The 26,766-nt window shown below is 42.8% G+C and overlaps 1 protein-coding gene across 1 annotated transcript; it reads right to left on the bottom strand.

Annotated features, from left to right (window-relative positions):
- Positions 1 to 2,181: 2,181 nt before the first annotated feature.
- NUFIP1 (nuclear FMR1 interacting protein 1) lies at positions 2,182 to 26,734 on the bottom strand. The gene is given in 13 exon segments (XM_088521043.1): positions 2,182 to 2,657; positions 5,156 to 5,388; positions 7,042 to 7,170; positions 11,514 to 11,782; positions 15,555 to 15,647; positions 22,111 to 22,187; positions 22,490 to 22,552; positions 23,131 to 23,238; positions 24,052 to 24,134; positions 24,223 to 24,387; positions 24,390 to 24,418; positions 25,871 to 26,051; positions 26,623 to 26,734. Coding segments are annotated over 13 exon segments (1,878 nt in total). The 3' UTR covers positions 2,182 to 2,321.
- Positions 26,735 to 26,766: the final 32 nt, after the last annotated feature.

Here is a 26,766-nt window from a genome sequence, read left to right as displayed (position 1 = left end):
GAAAAAACACAAAAAAAGTGGGGAGAGGAAGGAATGGGGAAGTTTAACTTGTTGATCACCAAGTCTGCAATGCCTGTCTCACTGTAACAGCACCATATGTCACTGTGTATCTGCTGTAGGTGTCAGCAGAAGCAGTTCATCCCTAAAACACCAACTGCAGTTTTGCATATATGCAGTGCAAGTCCTACACTATCATCTGAATGATCTGGTGTGTCATGGAGGCCTTGTGCAGATCTTCCCCAAGAGAAACCTGCATCTTCAAATCTGCGTGGGAAGGACTTTCATAAAGACCTCCTCTGACATAGCATTTTGTGTGTGTGTGTGTGCACGAGCATATGCATGTCTGCTATTCTTAAATCCAGAATGACAAGAATAGAAAAATTTAAATCTGAATTTGCTGTAATTTAGGACCAGGACCTGTAATCAAAAAAAAAAAAAAAAAAAGAGTCTGCAACCAACTTTGTTGGGAGAGGTGCATGGCAATGGCTAATTAAAGTGTAATTTCAGAGAAAAACAAATCCATTTCTGTTTAAAGTGCGTGTGCAGTCATCCTCCTTATGTTCAACAGCATTGTGGTATCAACCCATTCAGACACCAGGTTCCAGTCAAACGCCAAATATCCATGATCAAGACTCCTTTGCTAGTACTTCCATGGCAGCAATGCTGTAAAAGCCACGTGCAAGTTAGTAAGAACGAGATGGCTCGTGGGACCATCATGCTAAGAATGAATCATCTGCCTTGGAAGCATTAAATGTTTACGATCACGCTGCTTCAATCCTTTCTACGCATATATTCTTAAGGCACACAACTCTTACAAGGGTGTTGATATTTATATAATCCCATAAATTTAGACAGTGCATTACAAACACAATATGCAGTTCCAACTATAAATAGCAGAGCAGTGGGACAGAATTTCCAGCTATTCCTTGTTTTCTGCACTGCACAAGTGAAATGTATCATCACATAAATGGTACAAATTGCAAAGGAACAAACAGGACAGTAAATACAGTCATTAGGCAACTAAAAGCCCCACGTGAATCTTCATGTTTTAGGCCATGGTATGGACGGCTAGGCTTCCATCAAAGAAGAAAACAAGCAAGATCAATCCCTGAGAAGGCAATTTAACTCCAACATTTAACCATGACTAAAAGATTAAGTGCGGAGATCTACTCTTCAGTGGAGGTTTTGGTTATCAATTACTTTTAGGACATGTTTTCAGTGTCAAGGTGACAAACTTGTACCTGCACATTACAAGGATTCTGACAAACAAATGCACAATGTAATCAAAAGATATAACATGTTTCTAAACCTTAGCTGATGGTTTTTCTGCGTCCAAAAACAGCTTATGTATGTGCAACTACACAGAAGAATGACTGAATGCACAATTCCAGGAAGAAAAAAAAAAATCACTAGATGCTGCATGAACATCATAAAAACATCCCAAGGAAGACATTTTTCCAGAAGGCCAATTCTAATTCCCAGTGCATGTGAAAAATAAAGGGACACATACATAGCTAAGTTTAGAAATCTTCAGTATATTAAATCTATTATTCTCCATAGTAAGTTTGCTCCAGGAGTTAAATCTGTCAGGCAATGCCAATGACAGCAGTTAAGGCCTATGGTTTAACAATGGGTGGGTGAAGTCCAAAAAATAAAAATAAAAATAAAAAAAAAATAAAGCAGTTAGTAGCTATTGACTCTACTCTTCCCCACACTCCACTTTTTTTAAAAAAGCTTCTTATATGACTTCACATCCTTGCTGTCTTTCCATTCCTCCATTTAATTAGCACATTAAGATTAGTTCAGGGAGGTGTAGTACTTTTAGTGTCAAGTCAGTTATTTCCTCCATTTCTTCGTTTTATCACATCAATAACAGGTGAAAAAAATGACACAATTATCATTTCAAAACTATGTTCAGATACTTCCAGAAACCCAGATACTTCCAGACTTCTAGGCCATGACTTTGGATGAGGGAGAGCCAATTCACTCAAACACCACTTCACTTTGCCACTGGATTTAAATTCTGACTCATTTCCTCTTAGCAAAAATGAGGAGCTCCAAATTCTAAGCTCAAAAGCAGGGATCAAGGGACAATTCAAGTGAAGACCACGGTCTGGGTCCCTGCCCTTTTTCATTCACGGGGAAAAAGCAACTACTGAACATGCATGCTGCTGTCACAAGGAAAAGGTGACCTCACGTAGGACAGATTAGAAAAGTGGTTTTAGCAGTTCTCAATATACATTTTTAATTGCAATTTTGTTATACTAGTGTCTTTCAAAAAGTGTCAGTCAGGTAGCAAAGCTGAGCCGTGGCTGTACTTTCTATAACGCCTCTTCACAGTGAATTGCTGTCGTTTCCCACGTCTCCTCATCTACCCAGGGAGGCTTCTGTGAGGTCTGATCTACGGGCGCTTTCTCACTCCGGGCTGTTAACACCGCATCTCCCTCTCCTGCTAACCGAGGGAGAGGGCTACAAGAGCCATCAGCTCCGTGGAGTTTGTCCGCCAAAGCCTCGGCTGCAGTTTGAGAGTCCTGCCCAAGCTCCGTTTCGGCTGCCGCTTCCGCCTTTAAGGGGAGTCCAAACACGTCGTTGCGGACGATGTACCGAACGCACTGCAGAATCACGTTCCTCTCGTGCCGGATGTCCTGGGCCAGCAACTGGGAAGAAAGAGGAAAAAGTGATGCACGTTCCCCCTGCTGATCAGCACCCAGCAAGGTGCACTGCAATTTTAAACACCTTTAAGCACACACAGCGGTCTCTTGAGGCCTGGGAACAGAGATGTAGAGAGTGCACATGAAAGCCACATACTGCCACACTCAGTGACCTGCAGTGACTTCACGGTTGCTTTGGTAAAATCAACGTGCTTGTTTCAGAGGAGCATCACGCAGCCTGTTGGGCTGTAACCTGACTGCCCAGCAAGAGGGGTCTAAAAACTCGCGGTCCCTTCTCTTGAATCAGTTCCTGTGCTGATCAGAACCCTTGCTGTGTCAGTTTAACTGGTTAATTAGTGGAAAAGGAACCTGATGGGGGGAACTAATGTTTTGCGTGGGGGGTTGAAAGCTGAACCAAGTCAGCAGAAGGCTCAGCATATCACAGGGGTGGGATCAGGCATCCCTGATCACGAGGCAGGGGCAGAGCTGCCTTTTGGGCAGCAGTGAGTGGCTCAAGCAGGGCAGTTTCATGGTCTAATGTCACCTCTGCAACAGTGCTCTGCAGATACAGCCTGCAGAGCCTCGAAAGGCCACAGCCGAGTACAGTGCTCACAGGTGGGCATCCCACTGAACCAAAAACAACCCCAGTATATTCAACATACAAACATTTAAGGACCTCTCTTTGAGCCCTATCAATGAGCTAAGGTCAAGAAGCACAAGCTGCCAAATCTGAGGGTTTCTGTTTGGACTAAAGCACCAACCTCCGTCTGCTCAGGTGAACAAAGCTGGTGAACATATCTAAATATCAGGAATTTCCTCCCCAATTATTCCCCAGTGTAGACTCAGAGCACCATGTTCTCACATCATGTGTATGAATTCAGAGTCAGGAGCAGGGCATCATGACGATAGCTCCGTTAGCACCATTCAGACTTTTTGGGTTGCTGTTAACATTTGATTAGAGAACTGAGTAAACGGTACTCTCAGAACTTGGTTTTGAATATAATAACTATTTTGGGACATAATCTACCAAACCAAATCTTCTAATAGCTTACTTAGAATGCTGGAGACCCCCTCATTTCCTTTAGCATCACTACACCTTGATTTTAGTAGTATAAAAAACAGACAAGAAAGACAGCAGCTGAAGGACATTTTCTCATTGTGAGTATCAGCAGAACTAATACTCTGAACAAGCTACAGGCTTACAGCAAGTAGCTAAACCTACGACTAATACACATCTCTTGCAAATAATCAAGTAAACATTTTGAGTAAGTCTGGCCTGTAATGGCCCAGAGAAGCCTTTTTTTCTTTTTGCTCCTGGTATAAATTTCAACCGTGGGTCTAACCAGACACTGAAAAGGGTACTTATTTCTACTTAGGCCAGTTACTAAGCTGTATTAGTGACAGCTGGTCTATAAAATGCAGATGTTTCACTTTCAATATTTACCTGCACTGGCAGCTAAAATGGCATTTTTCATTTCACTTTCTTTTTTCTCTCCTCTCCTAAAGCAACCCTATTTCTTCACATTTTGGAGAAGCTCTCAGCAGGATCCACTGTGTGTAAAGTTTCAACCCTGCTTCCTGAACACTTTCGTCGCTGCTTGTGGCAGCAGACACCTGCCTGTGAATGTGGGGCACTCTTTTGCAATCCACCATGCTAGCACATGTCCTTTAACAACCGTTTTGAACCTTGAAAGGCCAAAAAAGGCAAAAAATGCAATTTTAAAAACAGATTCTACTGCCAAGCTACAATCCAGGTTTTCTGTTCTGTCAACACCTATGCCACCTCCCTCAGCATGTAGGACTTTTTCCTGAGTCCTCCCAGCTTTGATCACCAACAGCTTTGAAGAGCAAGAGATAGAGATGACTAGGAGCTGCACAAAGGCCAAGCGCTTCCTTTCCGGTCACAGGCAGCTTTAATTCTTGGCAGGAAAGATAGCATGTGCTAAAAAACTATCAAGGGATTTCTCCCACATCTGCAACTGAGGATGTGCCTCATCGGGAGCATTTGAGTGTCTGGGCTGTTTAGGAGCGCAGATACCAGGGCAACTCTGCTGTCCCCCACACCATGTGCAGCAGCAGTTTGGCTAGTTACAGAAGTGCAAGGGCAGCCTACCCCATCTGACCTCCTACCTCATGCTGCTTTAGGGTATTAAGTACAATAAAATCTTAACCAAATCTTAGTCTGGGTCATAGAAAGCCACCAAGAGCTCCCAGATTGGGTGCTGCAGACTGTTACTCGGAACTGAATCACATCATCTTGGACTCAGTCACCCCATAAATCCCTTGTTACCCTTCTGAGACACTCAAAGTCAGCCGTTACCTGAATGCACACCAAAGTATTTCTGTTTGCCTACTAAACAACTATATTTTTACTGAGCAAAACACTCGCTTTATTTGTAGACAAGGCTTTTGTTAACATATCACTATGACTTCCTGACAAGGCAACACTCCCTAAAACTACTACTTCTGTAGAGCAGTGATTATTTTAGCACTAAAACCATTACCATTTCCAGCAGAGTTGGACGCCGCTTCGGGAAGAGGGATAACAGTTTCCTTCCCCATTTGTCAGGGCCTCTGGGGGGGCCTGCAGTTGAATTGGAGCTTCTTAACGTTGCATTTGTGGATTCCGCACGCTCCTGGTTCACGTTTGGATTCTGAGGAACACTTGTAGCTTGAGATGCATTGCTGAGCACAGCCTGGTTTTCTTCAGTTTTTGCTACAATCTTGACAGGGATTTCTTTAAAAAAAAAAAAAAATCAGCTCTCAAACTTTTAAAACCTCCCTAACATATTTACACCCCATGCACTGGCAGGTCATTGGTACTATTCTTACCTATCTGCCCTGATGTAAAGACAGGCAAGGCTTTTTGGAGAAAGGGAAGATTTTTGTTGTTGCTGTTCTAAATACAAAGAATTTTCTCTGAATATTCACAGAAAGGAAACCCAGATGCTTAAATTCAGCTAAATGGGGATGGGGAAGCCTCAAGAGATGAACAGACTTAAGTCTCTGCTAGTGATCACTTTGAAATGCCTTGCCTCCTGTACACAGTATCTTGCTGCACATTTGACTGATAAGAAAAGAATTGTCCCAAGTTCAATTCCCTTTCCTCACAGACCCTCTCTAACTTTTAAGCCATCTAGGGAGATAAGGCAGAGCAACTACCAGCAAAGCAAGACACAGCAGAGTTTCCTACCTTACACTGATACTGCAAACATTCCCCTAAAGCAAAATCTGAGGCAAGCAGAGACCCTACAGAAATGGGATGCAGGAGAGAAACTCTCCTCTTCCCACCACAGCGTACACTCGGAGAAGCATCCAATCCAAGGGCTATAAAGTTCAAGTTTTACTGCACCATCCAGCAGCCTTCTATGGAAAAAACCCTTGAAGACATAGAAATTAGTTCACAGGGTGAGTGTAAGAGCATTTTCCTGGCACTCCTCAAATATGATCTGAAGTGAGAGTGAAGAGAGGCTCCTTTTTTTCCAACTGCCTGACTCCAAGAAGCTCGGGAAGTTTAACGATACCCACCCTAAGCAAATAAATTTTATCTCCACCCTTCAACTCAGGTCACAGTGGTGGGAAAAGGCAAACAAAGCGGTGGGGGGAAGAAACCCACTCAATCTTCCAGGAAACTTTGTTCTGGATTTCCTAAACTATGCTGTAGGGCTAGAAAAAAAGACCAGGAATTAGATGCCACACAGTAAGTGGACAAGGCCACTTCAGTGGAGTACACTGGCTGACTGCACAAGTGGTACAAGTGTGGGTGTTTCTTCAACATCGGGAGTTGTAGTTGTACATGGAAATAATGTCTCACTCAGAAACCCAGTTTAATGCTCAAAACTGGAGGTCAGACTTGGGGAAACAGAGCAGGAGTAAAATAATGACATATCCTTCTACTCATCCCAGCCTCTTTTTGACTCAGAGCAGTTAGCCTGCATTGCCACTGCAAGTAAAGTGGAGAGTATTTTTGAGATACAGCCCCTGAACTGGCACTAAACTAACATCTTAAATATAAGCTCAGCTCATATGCTGTATTTTCTTCTCTAGCACCTATGATTTCTCTACAATTTATTGTAAAAAAAAAAAGAGTTTTGGCAGGTTCTAACAGAAGCTGAGGTAACCCAGAGATTGCAGGAGTTAGGGGCACAGCCGTCAAGCCTGCCACTGGGCCACTGCAGTCATAAACGCTGCATTTGTAAATACATAGGGCCTGGGCAAAGGAATGGGAGACGGCATAAAGCTGAATGCGAAGCCTTCCAGCTCCTTCTCAATGAGAGGGGAAGATTGTTCCTAAACCAAATTTTATCCGTGTTTGCAGTTCACAGATTTGGGGTGAAGGGAGAGAGAAGGGGGGAGGAGAAAAGAGCAGTTTCCCCGAGCTCCTTCGCACCTTCGGGCTCGCTCTCCGACGCGCTGCCGTAGTTGGCCGACAAGGAAGTCAGGGCCGAGGTGACCTGCTTGGGAACAACAGTTGTTCCCAGCTTCCCGTCTTCAGCAGCTTCCTCCTCCTTGTCGGACTCTGCACGGAAAGAAAAGGCAAGAGGGATTTTTCCAAGAGCTCACTTTCGTAACTTTGCTACTAAACCTCCATTTGAGCCATACACAAGACCGGTGTTAGGCACCATTGCTCGGTATCTCAGACAAATGACACCTTCCACCCTCCAAACAGATTCCAAGTTGTTCGAGCACCAGTTTACAATCCTGCGGGTGAAGCTCCAGGAGGGAACAAAACCCAGGGCTTTTTGGTTCTGTCTTTGCACAGAGCACTTAATTATAGGTTTTATTATCAGCTGCGGGTAAAGAAAGAGCAAGGATTTCATAATATGTTTTGAAGTCTTGTTGGATTTAGTTCAGTGGGGGTGGCTGCAAAAGCCAATAATGTAAAAAGGAGAACTTCCTCATTTACAGGGAGGATTTTAAAAGGCAAAAGAAGTTTTTCGATGGCAAAAACCCTTCTAAAGGGCACCCAGCCCCAGAATTGGGCAATCAGTTTTCAGTGGTGCTTCAGACAGTTAAATACCTAAATCCCTGCAGAGCATTATGGATATGCCCAAGTAAATGAGATCTTATAGTCTAAAACTGTCCTTGAGAAAGAACACTGTGAAGACAAGACAGAGGCAAATGGACCAAAACCACCTAATTTGAGGGCATCAGGAAAACAGAAAGGACCTACCAGAAAAACCTTCCCAAAAAATAAGCTTGTAACTTTATGAGGGTTTGAATTCTCTGGAAAGGGCATTTTGATCTTGCACAAGGATCTTTCTCCGGAAACCTGCCCCCATTAACACTAGCAGTATTTATTGAAAAGCATTGTCTAATCAGTCGATTATTAGTATATGCATTTTATTTTACAAATATGTGTGTGTGTATATATATATATATATATAAATATTAAAAATCCTTTACTAGAAGCATTCTCTGAAAACAGCCTATAGAAACTTCTAGAAAAAAACTGGTTGCAATGTTATTTTCATACACAAAAGAATCATGCCCTCTCCCAACCCCTATCTCCCTACGCACGAATATTACAGCAGGAAAGCTGCCTAATACTCCTTAGAAAGATGTTACAGAAGCAAACACATACTCTTTATTTTAAAAATTACAATTACACCTCTGTTTTTCTTTAACAGATCAGTAGCAATAGGCAATTTGATTTAGAGAAGCTCTTGCTACCTGGCAAAGTAACTTTGATTTAAATTCACGTGTATTTATAGGAACTTCTACTCTATCCCTGTTTGCCTTGTCCTCTCTTTGCAGGGGAGCTGATTCGCATTGGTTTGGTGACCACATCAATAGGCAATTTCATGGGAAGCCCATGACAAAGGTGGTGCACTTTTTGTAACGGAGGATATAATGTGTCTGCAATTACACACACATATATATATAAAAATGTGTAAGCACTTATAATACACAGGAATCTGCAAGTATTTTGACTTATAACTACCTGTTACTTCTATCATACTCAAAATGATAAAGTAGGACACCCTGCTTTGGTGGCTGTTGCTTTTCTTTTATGTAGGCTTTTTTAATGTAGTTAGACATAAAATTAGAAATCAGTTTGATATGTAAAACCAGCTTTCCAAAACTGCTAAGAGCATTACTTTAAAGTCGCTAAAAATACTGAAAAAGATTTATTGGGAAACAGTTTCCACTTGATAGTAAAACTTATTGCAGGAAGTACTACAAGCTACTGAATAAGATTCACTGCTGTTCAGCTATCTCTATTTTCGAGCTGACAGGTGTAATCCTCTTATACCATTTCTGTTCACAAGTGAAAAAAAAGTCTTTATCTCCCACTCCATCCCTTAGTTTCCTTCTAGGCTAAGAGGAAGCTGCCACTGAACTGATCTTGGGGAAACGCACGAGGCCAAGAACACACTGCTGCTGCAGAAAGGGCTGCTGCTCCTGGTGACAAGGCCTGAGTCCTCCACAAAATGTGCCTAGGCAGCAAAAACAGGAAGCTTATTTTTTTAATTCTACTTCGTGGCACCATGTTTGTTATTATCATGCCTCGGTTATTATACTCCTCAATACTGCCTTACAGTCACAGTTGTGTTTTTTAACATACCATATGCAAGTGCTGCATTCTTCTACTTATTATAACTGAACTTACCTTACAAAAACAGTTGTACTTTGCTATAATTAGATTATCATTAAATAAAATGGAAAATAAAACGGAGGCACTATGGGGAATACAGTTATATTTAAGCATACTTAGTACTCCAACACTAAGAGATCAGTGGAACAAGCAAATTGCACAGGGATGCTGAGCTCTTATTCCCACTAATTGAAGACTATGTTTTCAAGAGGAAAACCTCAACATCAGACGTTGCCTTTCCCAGGGATGCATTTTAACCTTGTTGCTAAAAATAGGTAGCAAAGTCAGATTACATGCCATATTCTGAGAGTGCTACATCACCGCTCACTATATTATAAATAGTTACATCAGTAGGGTTTATATTGCTGCCAGCACATAGAAACAAAACATGCTCAAAAGAATCAAAGCAGCAACATCTTTAAAAAAAATATATCACAAGCAGAGAGCATCAAGATCAAATTAGATAAAGCAAAAACTGGTATTAAAAGAAAAATGCTGAAACTTATTAGTACAGTACAGAAACTTGTAAGCAATTCACTTACAAGTAAATCAGTTTTGTTTTCACATTCTCAGTACTGTTTTATTTCAAAACAGAAAAGGATATTTAATAGTCTTTAAAAGTAATTTTATTGTGGAAATATTTTATTCCTCTTTTGGCTTTAGCGAAAAAGTCTTGTAAAATAAGTTAGTTTAGTAACCTAAGTTGGTGCTAGTTCTTTAGGCTATTGTGCAATATTTATGGCAGAACATGTAATGCTGCACACAAGCTTTTTGGCAGCACTTTCTAAACCCTGACTAGCCAGCAAACGTTTCAGTATCTAAATTTGAACAGCTCTGATGCTACTTCTCCTCTCTCACTACACTCTGCTTGCCAGGCTCGCTGTCCCCGAAAGGCAGGTAGGCAGCCCCACAGTCACTGCTCGGGCACCCCCTCCGCTCTCCAGCGCTGCACATGTACCTGTGCGTCCTCCTACAGCAGCTGTTCGGCCCCAAAATGAGCACCACGATGAAATGAAGCATTTCCACACAGTGCCTCATGGAGAGAGGCCTGGTGCCCCATAGCAACCCCTGCTCCATTCCCTACGGCAACTGCAGTGTCACTTCCCCAGGGCTCAAGTCACTCTCCCTCCTATCTAAGCACGTTGAATGAAAATGAAGTCACTCCTAATTCCTGGAAACAACAGGTAGAACAAGATTTTAGCAAACGTTTTACCTTAGTAAAGGTAGAATTAAGCTGTGCTCTGTTGGGGCTAAGAGGCCTAAAGAACTTCTCCATTTTGTTAGATAAATTTGTTAGTTAAAATACACAGAAAGAGAAGCAAAATGCTCGATATAGACACTTTTCAAATCCAAGATACCCCTACACCCTGTATCCCAACTTCCTCTCCTCTTAAAGAGGAGATTAAAGACTTCTTGATGACACAGCACAGGAGTGTTTCACAGTCCATGCAGGAGAATCCAATGCATAGGAGGCATCCACCAGATCTTTCTCCATATGCTGGTAAAAGGATCAATTTGGCCCACCAAGATACTTAAGTGACTAATTGTCAGCAGTGGCCAAGAGGAAGCAAAAACTCCTTCCTTTTCAGTATGGAAGGGAAGTTTTACATTTTCGCTTCTTTTCAAACCATATCAGTCAAGCCTACTGGTTTTAGCTTCTCCTATCAGCACAGATGAAGGTGCATCAGTAGGATACAGACATCCAGGAGAAAGACCTCTCCCTCTGAAAGATGACAGGACATTGTTTCCTCCTTAACAGGCCAAGCCTACAAGGGCAGAAGCTCTTGGAAATGCAGGAGTTGCTCCCTCCTTTTCTCTCCAGGCAAAGCACTGAGCCAGACTGCACAATAACTACACTGTGCCTTCTCCTGCAAGACCATGTCCTGAATCTGGATACAACCCCACAGTAATTTCCATTTCAAAGGCAGTTCTAAGGGGATTTTAGACACGGGGATGTTCAACTAAATCCAAAGTTACAAGTTCACGACACTGCTGACCCTGGAACTGTTCAGGCCAGAGTACAGCGATGCCAGTGACAAATACAGGCTCCTAACCATTCTCCTCCAAACACGCTGTTAAGACTTGCATCAGTTTTTTACTAACAGAATTTTCCATTATAAACATGCCCAATTCACCCACTTCCACTCAAGGACACAGTTTACATGTGTTTATAAAGTACCCAGCTCTCCCCATAAGTTTCTAATGAACAGCTTGTTCCATTAGAACTACTTAAAATAAAACTTCCTCCAGTGCCTTTTTCTTACCAATATCACTGCTTGCCAGTAGACTGAGAGGGTCCACGTCCTTCATGCATGCCTGAGACTCCAGTGCAGGCTGTTTTTCACCTTCTTGCTCACACGCATGGTTTTCTGGTCCATTAGCTACATTTTGATTTCTTTGTGATGGCACACTATCACCTCCACCATTTCTCTTAAACTTCTTCCAGAACTGGCGTTTTTGCTTTTTCTTCTGTCTTCCTTGCTGCCCAGACCTCTCCTCATCTGCTGGAGCTTTCCACATCCCCTTCATTTTGCTGGAGAAAAGCAAAATTTTAAAAAATGATAATCCACAATCAACTGAAACAACCAAAAGGCTCCAGCCCATGCTCAAGACAATGGTGTAAAGAGCTGCCAGAAGCTACTCCAGCTCGACTACCACATGGTATCGGACCACATGTGCAGTCTTGGAACATCCCATTAACAGGGAAACGGAAAAAGCCAAAACCTAAAAGAGAAGTTTGAAGTTCATAAGTTTTAATCACAAAAAGAGTATGAGGGCTAAGTAGTTTCCTTTATCATCTTCTACGGTGTGCAATTTTACATTATAAAGCCAATATTCCCAGCATTTAAGCCATGAGTGGATACATAACAGGGAGAGCACATGTGAAGTTAAAAGGGAAGCATCTGCTATTAGCGACTTCCATTGCTGAAATCTCTTTCCCGGCTGCAGCTCAATGAAGGATCCTGTTGCATTAAATCCACCCAGGCACCTGACACAGTCAGTTGTGATGATTATCTATCCCTGACTCCAGCTAACACATGCCTTTTCATCTTTGCACTTTGATCGAAAAGGAAGAAGGAAGAAGAAATTTCTATCAAGGAAGTGATTAAATATACATATAAAAAATCCTCCTAAGTTACAGAACTAACATGCTATGCTTTTTCTACTGATGTTTTAGCTTATTCTGTGGACAGAATAAATGTTTAAGGAAGGTACCTGAACAGTCTAACAAAGTGTCCTCCACAATCCATGGCTACCAGAGTAGGGTGTATTGGATTGGTCAGAAAGGCAAATATAAAAGTGGCAACTTCAACTTCCTGAAAATACTTATTTTCAGGCAACAGAAACTCCGTTTAGCAAAACAAGGCTTCAAATGAGCATCAGCACATTTCAGCCACAAAAGACATGCAAAAATCTCACAATCCTCAATGAGCCCCATGGTTGATTTTGCTCAGTATGTTCCATTCAGTCTTGTCTACAGCATGACAAAGACCCTGTAATCCCTAGGCAAGGGCATAATACCCTGCTTAGCTAAGAGCTTCTTCCCAAAACTTCTCCCTGCTTCTAGTCATACATCTGTAAACACAGTCCCAAAGATGTGTTTCTAACCTATGCATTTCTAACCTGGTACCATGCAAGCAGCCAGGAACATACGTAAAGAAATAGGTGAGTAAAGGGCACAAAAATCAGTCGTAATATTTCCAGTTTGTTTTTTCTAGTTTTCAGCTCTCACTGGGAATATCTCTAGCCAGATATGGTCTAAGACACTAACGGTTTTGCACTCCATGATAGAGGATGCTGTAAAAACTTAGAGAATCTCTGAAGGCTTGCAGGAAGGTATTGACCTCGTGAAAAAGGACTTCCACTGGTTTGTTTTCATTCTGATGCTTGAAATGACCACTTAAACCCAACTTTCTTGGTTTACCAAAAAAAAAAAGGGGGGGGGGGCAAATAAAATTATTACATTTACCTCTTCCCCTTATGCAATTTTCTAGACCTCTGTTGAAGAGCCTTTCCAAGGCATCTCTTTGCTTGTACAGAGCCCCCCCAATACTCAAGTTCCGCTTCTACAGCTTTCCAGTTCTATCAAATCGTTTTTGTGCGCATGCGAGATTCAAGGTGGTTTTACAGCCATTTAGTAACAAAACATCCTCTGTTTCATTCTCCAGTCTTTTCAGACTAGTTTCTAACTCTGAATACCCAGCTCTTACAGAATCACCTACCATAGTTCTCCTATGGAACAAGATACAAGTCACCATCTTCCCATGCACAGGCCTCATCCACAAAAGCAGATGAGTGTTTTCCTGCACAATTTACCTCTGTCCAAGACAGAGGACTTCGTTAGTGTGAATTTTTAGTGTCTTACACAAAAAAGGGCTCTAAATTCAGCATGTTGCAGCATACCCTATAAAATATTGAGCAAGTACAGGCTCAACAGAATCCTTGACTGACAGATAAAACCAGTATTCTGATTCCCTGTGACCACTGAACACCCAAAAAAACTCCAAGGTCATGCAGATATCCCAACAAATGCCAGCCTGTCTTCTGCCTCCTGCTCCTGGAAGATGTATTCTTCATGTCCTGTCCAAAGGGAGTAAAGAGCTCTGTGCTATTAATCAGCTGTTGCAAGACACCACACAGACTGCCAAAGTGGTCCTCAGAATCTCTAATCTCATATGCAGGGACACCGAGAATTAATAGTTGTAAAGCACTCCGGAGAACCACAAATGGAAAGTGCTGTAGAAGTGTTAAGTATCTAATCCTTTCTAAATCTTACTGAGCTATTTGCTTTAATAGTACAGCCTGCAGAGAACAAGCTGTATGCTATTTTTGCCTCATGCATCAGTAATTTTGCCAGATAGGCACCAACTCCAAAATCTTTACTGTTGATATACAGAGCACAAGCAGTTTTTTGGACAGTTTATCAGATCTGTAGCAGTGGTAGCTGAGTAAAGAGGAGCAAGGGAACAAGAGAAAAGAAGGACACAGACTTCTAAATTCAGAGTTAAAGATCACCAAATGAAAGCAAACAAACAATAAGTCTGAGGTGTTTTTTTCCAAACAATTTTCCAGCTGTCAAGTTACTGAAACATGTAACAGATAAGTAAGGAATTGCTGACTGACACATACTGACTCAATTCGCTAGCAAAACCCCAGGAGTTTTAAAAAAATAATAATAATAATCCCACAATCTGTAGACAAAGAGTTTGTTACCATAACAAGCATAACTCATCTTTGTTTATAAGAATCTCCAGACGCAATCCCATATGTTCAGGGTTTTAAGTTTCAATGCCCTTGGTTTGGTTCCTTGCATATGAAGTTCTTCTGCAACTTTATATCCTTTGGGCAAGGAAAATTTACTTCAATCTTTTATAAGCCATTCCTAGACCTTCAAAAGTCACAAAAGGCAACCAGTGAGAGGAGGTGGGTAGAAGTCTTTAAGGATTTACCATGGTGAAAGGCTTCCCCCTCCTTTCCTAATGCAGGCAAAGCCCAACTTGCCTTCCTTCCACACAACAAGTGTGTAACCAGAGCCTCTATCATACCAAGTCTACTCTTGCCTTCCAGCTCAGCTTTTCTACTTAAAGATATATTATTCTGGGGACATGGAAGATTTTACCAAAGTTAAAAGTTGTCTTTTTACAAGTACTCAGATGAAGTTAACAAAGTAGTATTTGAGGGAAGACAGCTGGGATTACACTGAAAAATGATTTGCGATATGAGGGAGAAAAAAATCCCAAGAGGGGTAAATATTAGGTCCAAAAGAAAGGTAGCACATAGATAAAGGTGATGAACGGTAGAGGAAAGAAGTAAGAGAAGCACTAATTCAGTGCTGCAAAATGAAAATAAAGTTACATCTTCCCTCCTCAGCTGATCATTGCTCTCATTAATCATCTGAAAATGAAGTAAAAAGACAAATTCACTCATAAAGTTGCTCTTGGCTCTTTTCAGGCTTTGAGGATTAGACCATGTAGATTCATTATGTTGCATGAATACCATCTCCTTTACTTCTTAGTCAGAACCCAAGGTTATGGTGTTCTAACAACCGGCCATTACATTGTACTTAAAAAGAAAAGGCATAGTACAGAATTCAGAGAGAATAGCAAGTTTCTAGTATAATTGTTTGACTAAATTGTACTACAAAGCACTGCAAACAAAGGAACATCTGCAATTTGTCTATGACCTGTCCCGTGTTCAAGGACAGTTACATTTAGTGTGTACAGTGAGAGCAGTAAGTGTTCAGAGACCGTAGTGAAGGTGGGTCCTTCTGAAATCAGTGAAAAAGCCTGCCTCGAAATGCTTACCCAAACTGTGGAGTAGTCAGCACCTCTCCCCTTTCTTCCTTCTCCATCTGCATCACCTTCTTCTTTTCAATGTTTGCCACAGTAGGAAAATTTCTAGGGGAAAAAAAAAAAAAAAAGGCAGCTGCTCTTAGAAGGCTTACTGCACATCTCTTAATTCACCCTCCACCAAACCAACATCCCATATAAACAAAGCTCGATTTAATTTTTAAAGAGCTTCCTGGAAGTGTAACAGGCTCTTTCCTTCTAGGGAAGCCAGCTGAGTTTTTTTAATTACCAGAAGGAGTTTATAAGAACAGCTACTGCACATACAGGATTCCTTTACTGCGACAGCTACAGAGAAGCACACAAATTTCCTCCTGAGCAATATTCAGTGCTGTGCTTGCACACTGACCTCTATTTCACCAATATTACTGCGTTTTTTTTCTTTCTGGCTTCAAGAAAAAATTGCTAAGTCATGCAGACCGAAACAAATCTACTATTATAATCACCTCAAATCATCTCTCTTCCAGCCTCCACCTTCCTCCCTCCCTCATGGCTCTTCCCTGTGTACAAGCTCCATGCTGGTTGTGACACGCAAGCCTGCTGTAAATTACTGTCAAAGTCCTAAAATGACTATGCTGGGTGCTCTGTAAACATTAATTAACTAAATCCTAGGGCTTTGAGATAAAAGTGGGGCATGGGAAACACACATATACCCTAAAAAACTTTTTCTGGACAGTACGAGGGGGGTTAAATATTTTATGCCCAGTAAAACGAAGCAACAAGAAACACAAAACAGCTAGACACTACATACAGATATCAAAAAGGACACTGATCTATCTTTAAATGTTTAATCTTATCACATGCATCCTCCCCATTTTACAGGATTGCTAAGTTGATACATGACAGCTTCAGCCGCACAGCAGGAGAAAGATGAGAGGCGTTTTCTAAGAGACACTCCTAAATACATTACAGAACTTATCTTCTTTAAGAGGACTCAAATATGAGCTGTCAAAAATCTATTTTGATTGGATTTCTCCCAGAAACCCAGACATAGAGCTTTCAAGAGAGAATAGGGATATGATGTTTTATCTCAGCACTTCCCCATTAGCTGCATTTCTTCATCCGTGTTACAGCACTGCCAGCCAACAGCGAGCCCGAACTGAATTATGTAATCTCAAGAGCGTCTCATTCACAAAGACCCCTGTGCTTGGCAGCTCTCCATTGCTTTAGGACGGAGTGTTTTCCTTCACATAAGTAATGTCCACTGGAGAACCATAACTATTTATTTATGGCTCTGTCAAAACAACTCCAAGCTTGTTTTAACCACTCTTTTTTCCTTCTTTGGAGGACAAAGGAAGACCCTTAATCCTGGAGCAAACGAGCCTTCAAAGTGCTCCCGTAGCTGTGCTGATTAAGGACATATTCAGACACGCTCTCACCACATGGCTGAGGAAGGGGGGCCTCCCCCTTCATTCCTGCAAGTTACTGCTTCCTCCACGAAGTCCCAGCAATGAGATTCAGCAGGCTGCATGTAGCAGCACCTGTGTGAAGTGCATACATTTTCTCCAAGTCTCCTTAACAAGAGTGTTAAGCAGTATTTTGCTCACTTCTACCTCATGCAGAGAACATACCTATTTGGAAAACAGAGCATTTTACTTGGTTCACAACAATTAAGTGGCTGCTGTTTTACTTTTCGGTCTCAGGATTTTGCTAGCAGCAAGACCTAGACTTTCAAGTCTTCAGGTCTCTGCACAAGGTAGACAAGGTCCCACTTACCCATGTGCTCTCTGCTGTGTGATGAGGCTGCAACAGACAAACCAGCAGCTCTCACTGGGAGAAAGTCAGCCCCAGCAGCCCCTTCTGGGAACAAGAAGCAAAACCAGGGGCCAGGGTTGCCCACCCATCTCAGCATCCCAATACCAGGGCAACTGGGCATCTCATCACACACCATAACCAAATCAAAGTGGACTTGTGGAAGAGTTGCATTTGGTTTTAAGAAACATGGACTGGTTGGCAAATTCATGGCAATATTAAAAAAAAAAAAAAAAAAAAAAAAAAGAAGGAAAGAAAAAATCAATTCAGCCTTCTGCATCATCTTCTGCTGCAGTAAGTTCCACTGCTTGGACTCCTCTGCAAGAGAGGGTCTGTACAAAACAAACATGGGTTATCTATTGGTTTTTGACTTGTGCATAGTTACTGAATGCAGAGTGGCTCTGTATTTCTGTATAGATGTGCAAATCATGCAGTCACAAAACCTGCTGACAAAACTTCCTGCATCAGCCAGAGTTCCCCATAGAGGCAGCAAAATTGGACTGATCTTAAATGGAGGCAGAAGCCAACAGCGCAAATGTTATGGTCTTTACCTAACTTTGTGGCAGACACATACTCTGTAAGCTTTAGTTTCTGAGAAGAGTCACAAAGCATTCAAGAGGGGCCAAAACGAGGGAAAGTTTTGGGTATAGAGAACTCTCATTCAGGAAGACCAAATTTAGGAAGATTGCTCCTGAACACAACAATCCAGTACAACAATCCAGAACGAAGAGGCTGTACTTCATCTCTCTAGCTAAAGAAACATACATTAAAACTGATGAGTTGACTTGGTTTTACACCCTGCTCAGCAGGTACACCCTCTTTGCCCAATAAAATAAGGTTCTTAACATGTCAGATAGACTTTTTTTCCCTCTATTTCACTTGTGCCTCTATCATCTACACCCTCTAAACAACCTGCCAGAGCTTGAAGACAAGCAACCTCATCAGCCACCACAAAGACTTTACAATCTTAACTCCCTTTTCATTGAGAATTCACTTAAATCAGGACATGATGAACAGGGATAGCGGATTTCATGAAGGATCCAGTACTGCCCAAAAAGAAGGCATCCCTGGGTTATAACTGTGACATTTTCCCTCACTGTAATCCAAGTTAGAAGACTTACAGTATAAATTGTCATGATAACATCAAAAACTGGAGTTCAGGTTTAGGCAAGTACATTACATAAGCCAGGCAGACACATGCAGATAAAATGATAAGCAGGTAAAAACCTCTAAGCTCTCAGACACAGAAAATAGAGATGTTGAGCAAAACCACTTATTTGCATACTTTAGTGAAGAGACATTTTGCATCGAATGAGCTTACTAGCCAAAGTCATATATGTTTTATAGTCCAGGAGCACGAAGCATGAAGTGGACATCCTGTGCCACATGCCCTAGGTATCCCTGCTTGAGCAGGAGGGTTGGACTAGATCTCTAGAGGTTCCTTCCAACCTCAGCCATCCTGGGATTCTGTGACATAGATGACCCAGAAAGCTGATAAATGCTTTTGTGAGTCTTGGGACTCTTATTGCTGATTAACACCAGCAAATCATAGTAAATGTAGCTACTTCATCCTTTTCTACCTTGATCTACCAAGGTTTTATCTTCTCTACTTTTAATAGGTGTTAAAAAATTATTTTTCTTTATCACAGTTTATTACTATGAAAAAAATCTCCAGGAAGGCAGCCAAACTACTGTAGGGATACTCTTATTCACTACAGGATCATAAAGTAGCAAAAAGTATGTCTCTTGATAGCATTGTCCTTTACTGAATATTCACTTAATGAATATTCAGTACATCAAATACTCCAAAAGCAATGTAGCAGACAGTCCTTAATTGGACCAGAAAACAATATATTTAGAAAAAGATAGGGGGAAATGAGCAGCATGTAAGATAAAGAAAATCCTCTTATGTATATCAAGACGCAGCCAAAACTAGGCTCAAAGATTGGGTTTAATGCAAGAACAGCCTTGCTGCATTCTTTCTAATAACCTCTGCTCAAGAACAGTTGGCATACATGGGGGCTAGCAGGATCCAGATTTCATCTGGAAATAATGAAAGATAGCAAATAATATTCTGACATGCTACACAAATGCATCAGTATATCTACTGTAAGTAACTCCCTTTGAGACGATTATTAAAAAAGTGAGAACACATAAAACAATTTTAGTGATTAAAGTTGATGTCAGATTTCACAACCATCTGCCTGCAAAACATAGGGAAGCCCTAAGGTTTTGTAGGACTTCACTTTTACCACTCTCTGCTTAACTCTAGATTGTTTGGCTTTGTAGATTTAGTAGGTCGCAAACTATTAAAAAGTCTTTTAGATAAACAGAGACACAAAGGCTGCAGTGGTGAACGGGACATTGTGTGGAGTCTGAAAGAGACCAAAACAGAGCCTGAACACCTTAAACTAAGACACTTGTTACCTGTTCTCCCCTTTCACTTCCCTTACCTTCTACAAAAAAGAAATGCTGTACTTTAAACACAGATTCTTTCTAATAGATTTTAGCAAGACACATAGCTGAGCAACACAGCAACTAATTAAAAAGCAAATCTCAACCCTCTAATTATTTGTACTGGCTGAAGGAACAAGGCAGAAATGGTAAGGGTGCAGCATGGAAATAAACACATTAAATCATGCGACCTGTTTAGAAACATATCACTGATGACCTAAAAAGATTCATTCTTAGCTCTGACTGGACCTTCTAGAAAGAAAAAGGCTTTTCCTGCAACTATAAGCCCACACTGCCTAATAATTCAGACTCCCTCTGGCGTTCTTTTTTTCTTTACAATATTATGTTTACTGTGAGTCAGCAGCAGACCTTCAACACTCAACAGTTTCTTTGCTGGAGACCCAATTTTTGCTTCACAAAAGTTTCAGAGGTTTTTTGTTTGGTTGGTTAGTTTTTGCTGCTTTGCTCTCCTCGCCTTTGACTTTATTTTTTTAAGAGATTGTTAGTATAACTTCTTGAAATGTAGACGGTAACAAAAACCACTCAAATAGTCACAGGGTCCCCATCAGTTACAGCTAAACAAGATGCCAACAGAGCAACTGAATTACTAGATTAACCCACAGCACTGCTCCATCTAGTGGACCTGGCTTAGAAGATCCTAATTCCATATTGCCTCTTTTATTTGTGGTAGTAGTGACTACAAGATTTAATTTCCACCAACTTCACCATGTTACAGGAAGCAAAGGTTTTCAACAGAGCTGTACTCCTCGCAAGTTACATTGATCTGCAGAAGTGATATCCAGCAAAAGATGTTCCAAAAGCTCAAGGAAAAGACAGCATCATCTTTACAATTAACTGTAGAAACATTTTGCTTTGATTCAGCACACCCTGAGCAAATAGTACCCTAAACATGCCTGCATATTCATTCATGTTTCCTTAATGCTCTAGCATGCAGTATACAATATTTACATACACAGCCCTATGTATTATTCAACATTTAAACCTTAACGTCAGCCACTAGACAGGGACGATTCCATCAATATCTCAAAACAGAAACTTCTGTATACAAAAGTGAGAGAAAATTGTAAGACATCGCCTGCAACTACTTCATATAATTGTCTTTACAGGACAGATACGTAAGAATATGTTTTTACTAACAAATGATAGGGAGGGAAGAAAGTGGTTTTGTATGAAAAAAAATATCTCTGCACAAGAAATCAAACTTCTCTTTTGGAGGTGGCTTCACTGACAGTTATTTACTATTCCCCACTACAAGGGTAAACATTTGGCTTCTAAATATAGCAAAAAACAACTGGAGGTAACAAAAAGTTCTCTCTGTCCCTTCTTATCCCCTACTCCATTTACAAAGTTACTACATAATGATTTTCCAAGGGAAGTCAAGTTCAAAGTGAGAATGCATTAGCATTGCTTTCCAACATAAATCCACACCAGGCTTATCTGCAAGACTTCACTGAAGGTAATTGGTTTTACATTTAATAAGAAAAAAGAGAACAGCGTAATCTGGAAGTATCAAGATGTAAAGTGATCTTGCAGTTTTAGTTTATGTCACTTTTCACTGCAAAAATGCCTCTTGCTCATAGGGACAAAAGCCTTGGACTGACCACTCACAGGATGACAGTCCCAGTCACAAGCAGAAATGGGGAAAAATCTTTCATTTGCTGAAAAAAGCAGAAGTTTCAGCCTGTTTAACTTTGGAAATGTCAGTGGGATTAGACCTGAGGAGGAACAGCGCAACTTTTTAGGTATGCCAGTGCTGGTAAGCAGGTGTAAGCTAAACATCACCTCAGCATGATGAATGAGAAGTACCACCTACTCTACCTCATGAACTTTACCTCATGCGCCAGATACAACGTGAGCTTTGACCATTTGACAAATAGTCCCTCAGATTTTGTTTTCATCCAGAACAAGGCTGTCATATAATGCATGAAGTTCTTAACTTGAAGAGACTTCTCTGTGGCCTCTTAATAACTTAAACCACGGCAATTTGCACACAGTGGGAAGAATTACAGTTATGGTCAGTACAACCTTTTCGGGTATTTCTAGCTTTTTTACTTCCAACCTAAAGCATCTCAGTGCTCAGGCTATAAGGAGGACTAAATCACCGGGCCTGGGGTACCCAAATCAAACCTTTCCCCTCCCACTATAAACACCCAGATAACCTCTATGCACTTAACATACCCATCACTTGGCATTAACTAAGTACATGCTGCTGCCTTTCAAGCACCACACAGTTGTCACACATGGAAAATAGAGTAGAGCAAATTCACAGGCTGCAAGTCCTACTTACTTTTTTCTTTCTTCTCTCCATCTAGCAATCTCTTCTGGAGTATCTAACTTTATTTTTTTAGCACCAGGACCATGCACCTAAGGAAGAGGCATTTCACCCACATTAAAATAAACAAATAAAATAGTCACCTCCTACATTAACAGAACATTGTTTGCATGCTCAGTACTGCTGAGATTGGGCATTGCCATTAGAAAGTGAACCTATAAAAATAGAGCTGTCACTGGATTATCATTTATAAGGTTTTCTTGCACAGGTTTTCAGCTCTTAGAGTGACACAGTACTTCTTCACTACAGAAGAATAAAGGAGAATTTTAAAAGTATAAGAGACTAAACTAAAGATTGCCAAGGCTCACGTCTTGGTTTCAGCAGGGATACCTACATTCTTCCAATGTATCTGAACTAGCTTCTCGTGTGCGTTGAAATTGCAACCTTCTTCTGTGCACTGTTAAGATAAAGGTAAGAAGATTAAGTTAACATTTTTCTACTAATTATTTAAACTAAAGTAATATTCAAGTACGCTGCAAGTACATTAATCAGTAACAGATTATTACATGCAGTTTTCGAATACATAGTTTCAAAACATACAAAGAGTAAAGTACAGTAACATACTTTTAAATTCATGCTTCCATTTAGCAAGAAATTAACTTTAAAAAGAGAAAGTCTGCTAGGATCTGCAGTTTCAAACTGTTATTTGTCTGCAATAAAGGAGCAGACTCTTAAGATATTTTTTCCACATAAACCATCTTGGCAAAAAAAAAAATACATCCTATAGACAATGTATTAACCCACAGCACTCCTATGACTTAGCAACACTTTGCAAAGAAAAACTTTAAAATAACTTTAGCAATAAATCTCAAAATATTACTAAGAGCTCTCCTACACAGAGCATTTAGAAAACATATTACCATTTTCTGTAGTTCATGAATTTATTTTACAGGTCTCTTATTCAACAAGTTACTAAAGCTAAATACATATCAGGCATGAAATTAAAAATCAAAGTGTAAATAAACATAAATTAACCTGCATATGTTGTGAAACATGTTCATCATATTTATCCTGATTTTTATAGCCACGGTCACAGGTATCACAATAATGAGAGAAGACTGGCTCTTTTCTCTTTTTGTTTTGCTAAAGAAAGGAAGAGAAAAAAATAAGACATATTCATACTATCAACAGAGTAGTTGGCACCCTTATGCGTAACTGCAAAAAATTTGCATGAATATTTTGATACTAACTTCATGAATCAAGATGCACTTTAAAGATTTTAAACATCAGCTAAAGCGCCACAAAGGTAAAGCTGAAACCACTCAGATTCCAGGCAAGTCACATAGCACTAGATTCTTCCCGCTACCGGGTTCTTCCCTGTTACTGCTGCTACCCAAACCTAGGGGCCAACTGGGCGGCCCCATCCTGAGCCTCTTCCCTGCCCAGTGCTGCCTGTTGCCACAGGACACGGGTGCCCAGCGGCTGCACAGAGGTGATCTGTCTGTGAAGCCACTTGGACATTTGGGCTCTCTACAACTACCTGAAAGAAACTGTAGGGAGGTGGGGGGCTGGTGTTTTCTCCGGAATAACTATGGATAGGAAAAGAGGAAATGGCCTTAAGTGGTGCCAGGGGAGGTTCAGGTTGGATACCGGGAAACATTTCGACATGGAAAGAGGTGAAGCACTGGAACAGGCTGCGCAGGGAAGCCGTGGAGTCACCGTGCCTGTCAATGTTCAAGGATTGTGCAGATGAGGCACTCAGGGACATGGTTTAGCAGACATGGTTGTGAGTGGCTTACGGTGGCACTCGATGATCTTGAATCTCTTTTCCAACCACAGCGACTCCAAGCGTTACCACGAGACTGGACCGGCTGGACCCGGCTGCTCGGACACGCGGCACAGCCGGACCCCCGAGTGGCGCCCCGAGCCCCCCCGGCTCTCCGGTGCGCTCCCTACCTTCTGCTTGTGGGTCCCAGGCGGAGGTCGCTGATAGAAGCCAGGCGCCTGCTCGCCCGGCCATTCCTGCGGGAAGCTGCCGCCTTGAGCACGGGGAGAAGCGAAAAAGGCCGGTTAGGCGCGGCCGCCGCACGCGCCCCGCCGCGCGCAGGCCGCCCCAGCCCCGCTTACCGGCGCGCGGGCCCCGCGGGCGCTCGGCGTAGGGCGGCGCGTACCAGGCGGCGGGCGGCGCGTAGCCCTCGGGCGGCGCCCAGAGCGCGGGCTCCCAGGCGGGCGGGTAGAGCAGCGGCGCGCGCAGCGGCGGCGGGTACCAGGGGAAGGGGTTCATGGCGGCGCCGCGCCCCCGCCGCCGCCACCACCTGCACGTGCGGACCGCGCCGGCGGCCAAGGGCGTCACTTCCCCCGCCGGCCGCTAGCCCCGCGTCACCGCGGCGCGCCGGAAGCGCGAGCGGGGAAGCGGCGGGGACGGAACGGGGCGGCGCGGCGCGGCGCCCGTTGGCACTCGGCGCATGCGCGCAGCCGCCCCCCGCGCAGCCCGCCATGGCGCGCGAGCTGATCGGCCCCGCGCTGCCGCCGGGCTTCCCGCGCCGCGCGCGCGCCCGCCCCGAGGAGGCCTGCACGCACGGTGAGCGCGCCGCCGGTACCGGCACCGGCACCAGCTCCCCGCGCCCCCCGAACGGCTTCCCCCGGCACCGGCTCCCCGCGCCCCCCTAACGGCTTCCCACGGCAACGGCTCCCCGCGCCCCCCTAACGGCTTCCCCCGGCACCGGCTCCCCGCGCCCCCCGAACGGCTTCCCCCGGCACCGGCTCCCCGCGCCCCGCCCCCTAACGGCTCCCCCCGCCCCAACGGTTCCTCGCGCCCCAACGGCTACTTCCGCCCCCCTAACGGCTCCTCCCGGGCCCCCAGCGGCTCCCCCGTGTTTCCCCGGTGCTGCGGGGGCTGCACGGGTGTCCTTTGGTTTCGTTTGTGGGTTTTTTGTTTGTTTTCGATTTTTTTTTCTTTTTTTTTCCGCCATTTTTCAATTCCCCGCGCCCCTCTGCTCTCCTCCGTTCCCAACCGCCGGGCTGCTCGCCCTCACCAGCACCGTAGCAGCACCCAGCCCCCGTGCCCACACCTTGGCTGCGGCTTGGGGGCACGCGTGCCGAGCAGATTTACCTTTATATATATATATATATATATATATATATATTTATATATAAGTTTTTGCAACAATTAAAAGTACTCACAAAAACGGGTTGTGGCTGTTAAGTTCGCCCAGTTCCTGGATCCCACTCATGGCCTGCCCAGCACAGGAGGCACACCAGAACACGTTTCATAAACGTTGCCTCTTGTGTTGTAAGAGAGACTTGATCTTTTGACTCTTAAAGAGAGAGAAACAGGGTTTTTTTCATCTCTCCTTTCGGTCTCACGAATATTTGCTGCTTTTTGTTGCTAAAACCAAATCTGGTTTAGGCTTCTTATTACAACAACAAAGTAGAGCTTTGGGCAGTCACCCCGAGTGTTGCATCAATAAGTTTTCTTTCAGTAGTATAAGTTTCAATGTCACCCACCTTTGACATGACATTGCCGTGTTAGATGCAGGAAATGAAAGGAAATGCATCTGTTGATCTGTTCTTAAATTTACATTTTTCTTGTCTTTGTATGGGTAGGATACAGCTCTATTGCTGGTTGCAAGTGGTGTTTCAAGCTGTAGATCACGAGCAGAGTGTGACCATGGGTTGGTTCATCCTCCCGCATCCTGAGAGATGATGGAGCAGCCAAGGGAAGGCACCAGCTTTTTCCTCCTGTAAATCAGCACCAGAGGGAGCTCAAACAGACCTTGTCAGGCGATATCCGTGTCCTCTGCTGGCATCGGAGATCTGATGGTCCCCAAACCCTGGGATATTTGTCAGGGCCTGAGGGGAGCGAGCATTAGTGGGACAGTCACACATCCTGTCCATGTTGTTGATGTGCGACTCGTTCACGATCCGATGCTCTGTCTCGTGATCCTTCTTTGACGCTGGCCAAGGACAACACTGCCAACACGAGCATGACCCGTTCATCCCTGCTTCCGTACTGCCTCTTCCTTGTACCAGCACAAGAGAAGTGCTAGGAAATGGCTACAGATAATGAGAAGAAGGCAGTTTTGTGCCTCACAGTGGTGAGGCCGAACTTGATAAAGTAAAAATGTGTGTATATAGTGGGTTTGAGCTCATCTGACAACTCACTGCTCTGAGCTTGCTCTCAGTTCTAGTTATTTCTTTGCTTTCCTGATCCTCTGTCATTGCTGCATTCCTGCCTGTTTCTCAGCTCTTTGGTTTTATTTTCCTGGCACTTTGAACCAACCTCAGCTTCCACTTCGATCTATATCTTTACACTCTCCTTGGCTTCCAGAGAATTTCATTCACAGACTTCTAATTAAATCTCAGTCTACCTCCTTACTGTTTCTTCTTTGTTCCCTACATTTATGATCAGTCCCCACCCCTTCCCCTCTGTTTCTTTTTTTTTTTTTTTTTCGCAAATCTGTATCCTCCATCCTTGTTCATGATGTCCATGACTCAGTCCCTGTTTCCATACTCATTTTCCATCACCATTCTCTCGTAGCTCCCAGTCTATTTCTCCTCCAATTCTTTCACCATTCCAAATGACCATTTCCCAGTCCCCAGGCTCCAAATGCCTATTTTTCTTGCTGAACCAGTCCATGCCTGTCTGTCTTGTTTCTGGATGTCCTGTTT

This window comes from Tinamus guttatus, unplaced genomic scaffold, assembly GCF_059628265.1.
Source record: "Tinamus guttatus ecotype Peru unplaced genomic scaffold, ASM5962826v1 Tinamus_guttatus_pri_ptg000112l, whole genome shotgun sequence".
Classification (NCBI taxonomy): Eukaryota; Metazoa; Chordata; class Aves; order Tinamiformes; family Tinamidae; genus Tinamus; species Tinamus guttatus.
This window is presented reverse-complemented; position numbering and strand designations above follow the sequence as displayed.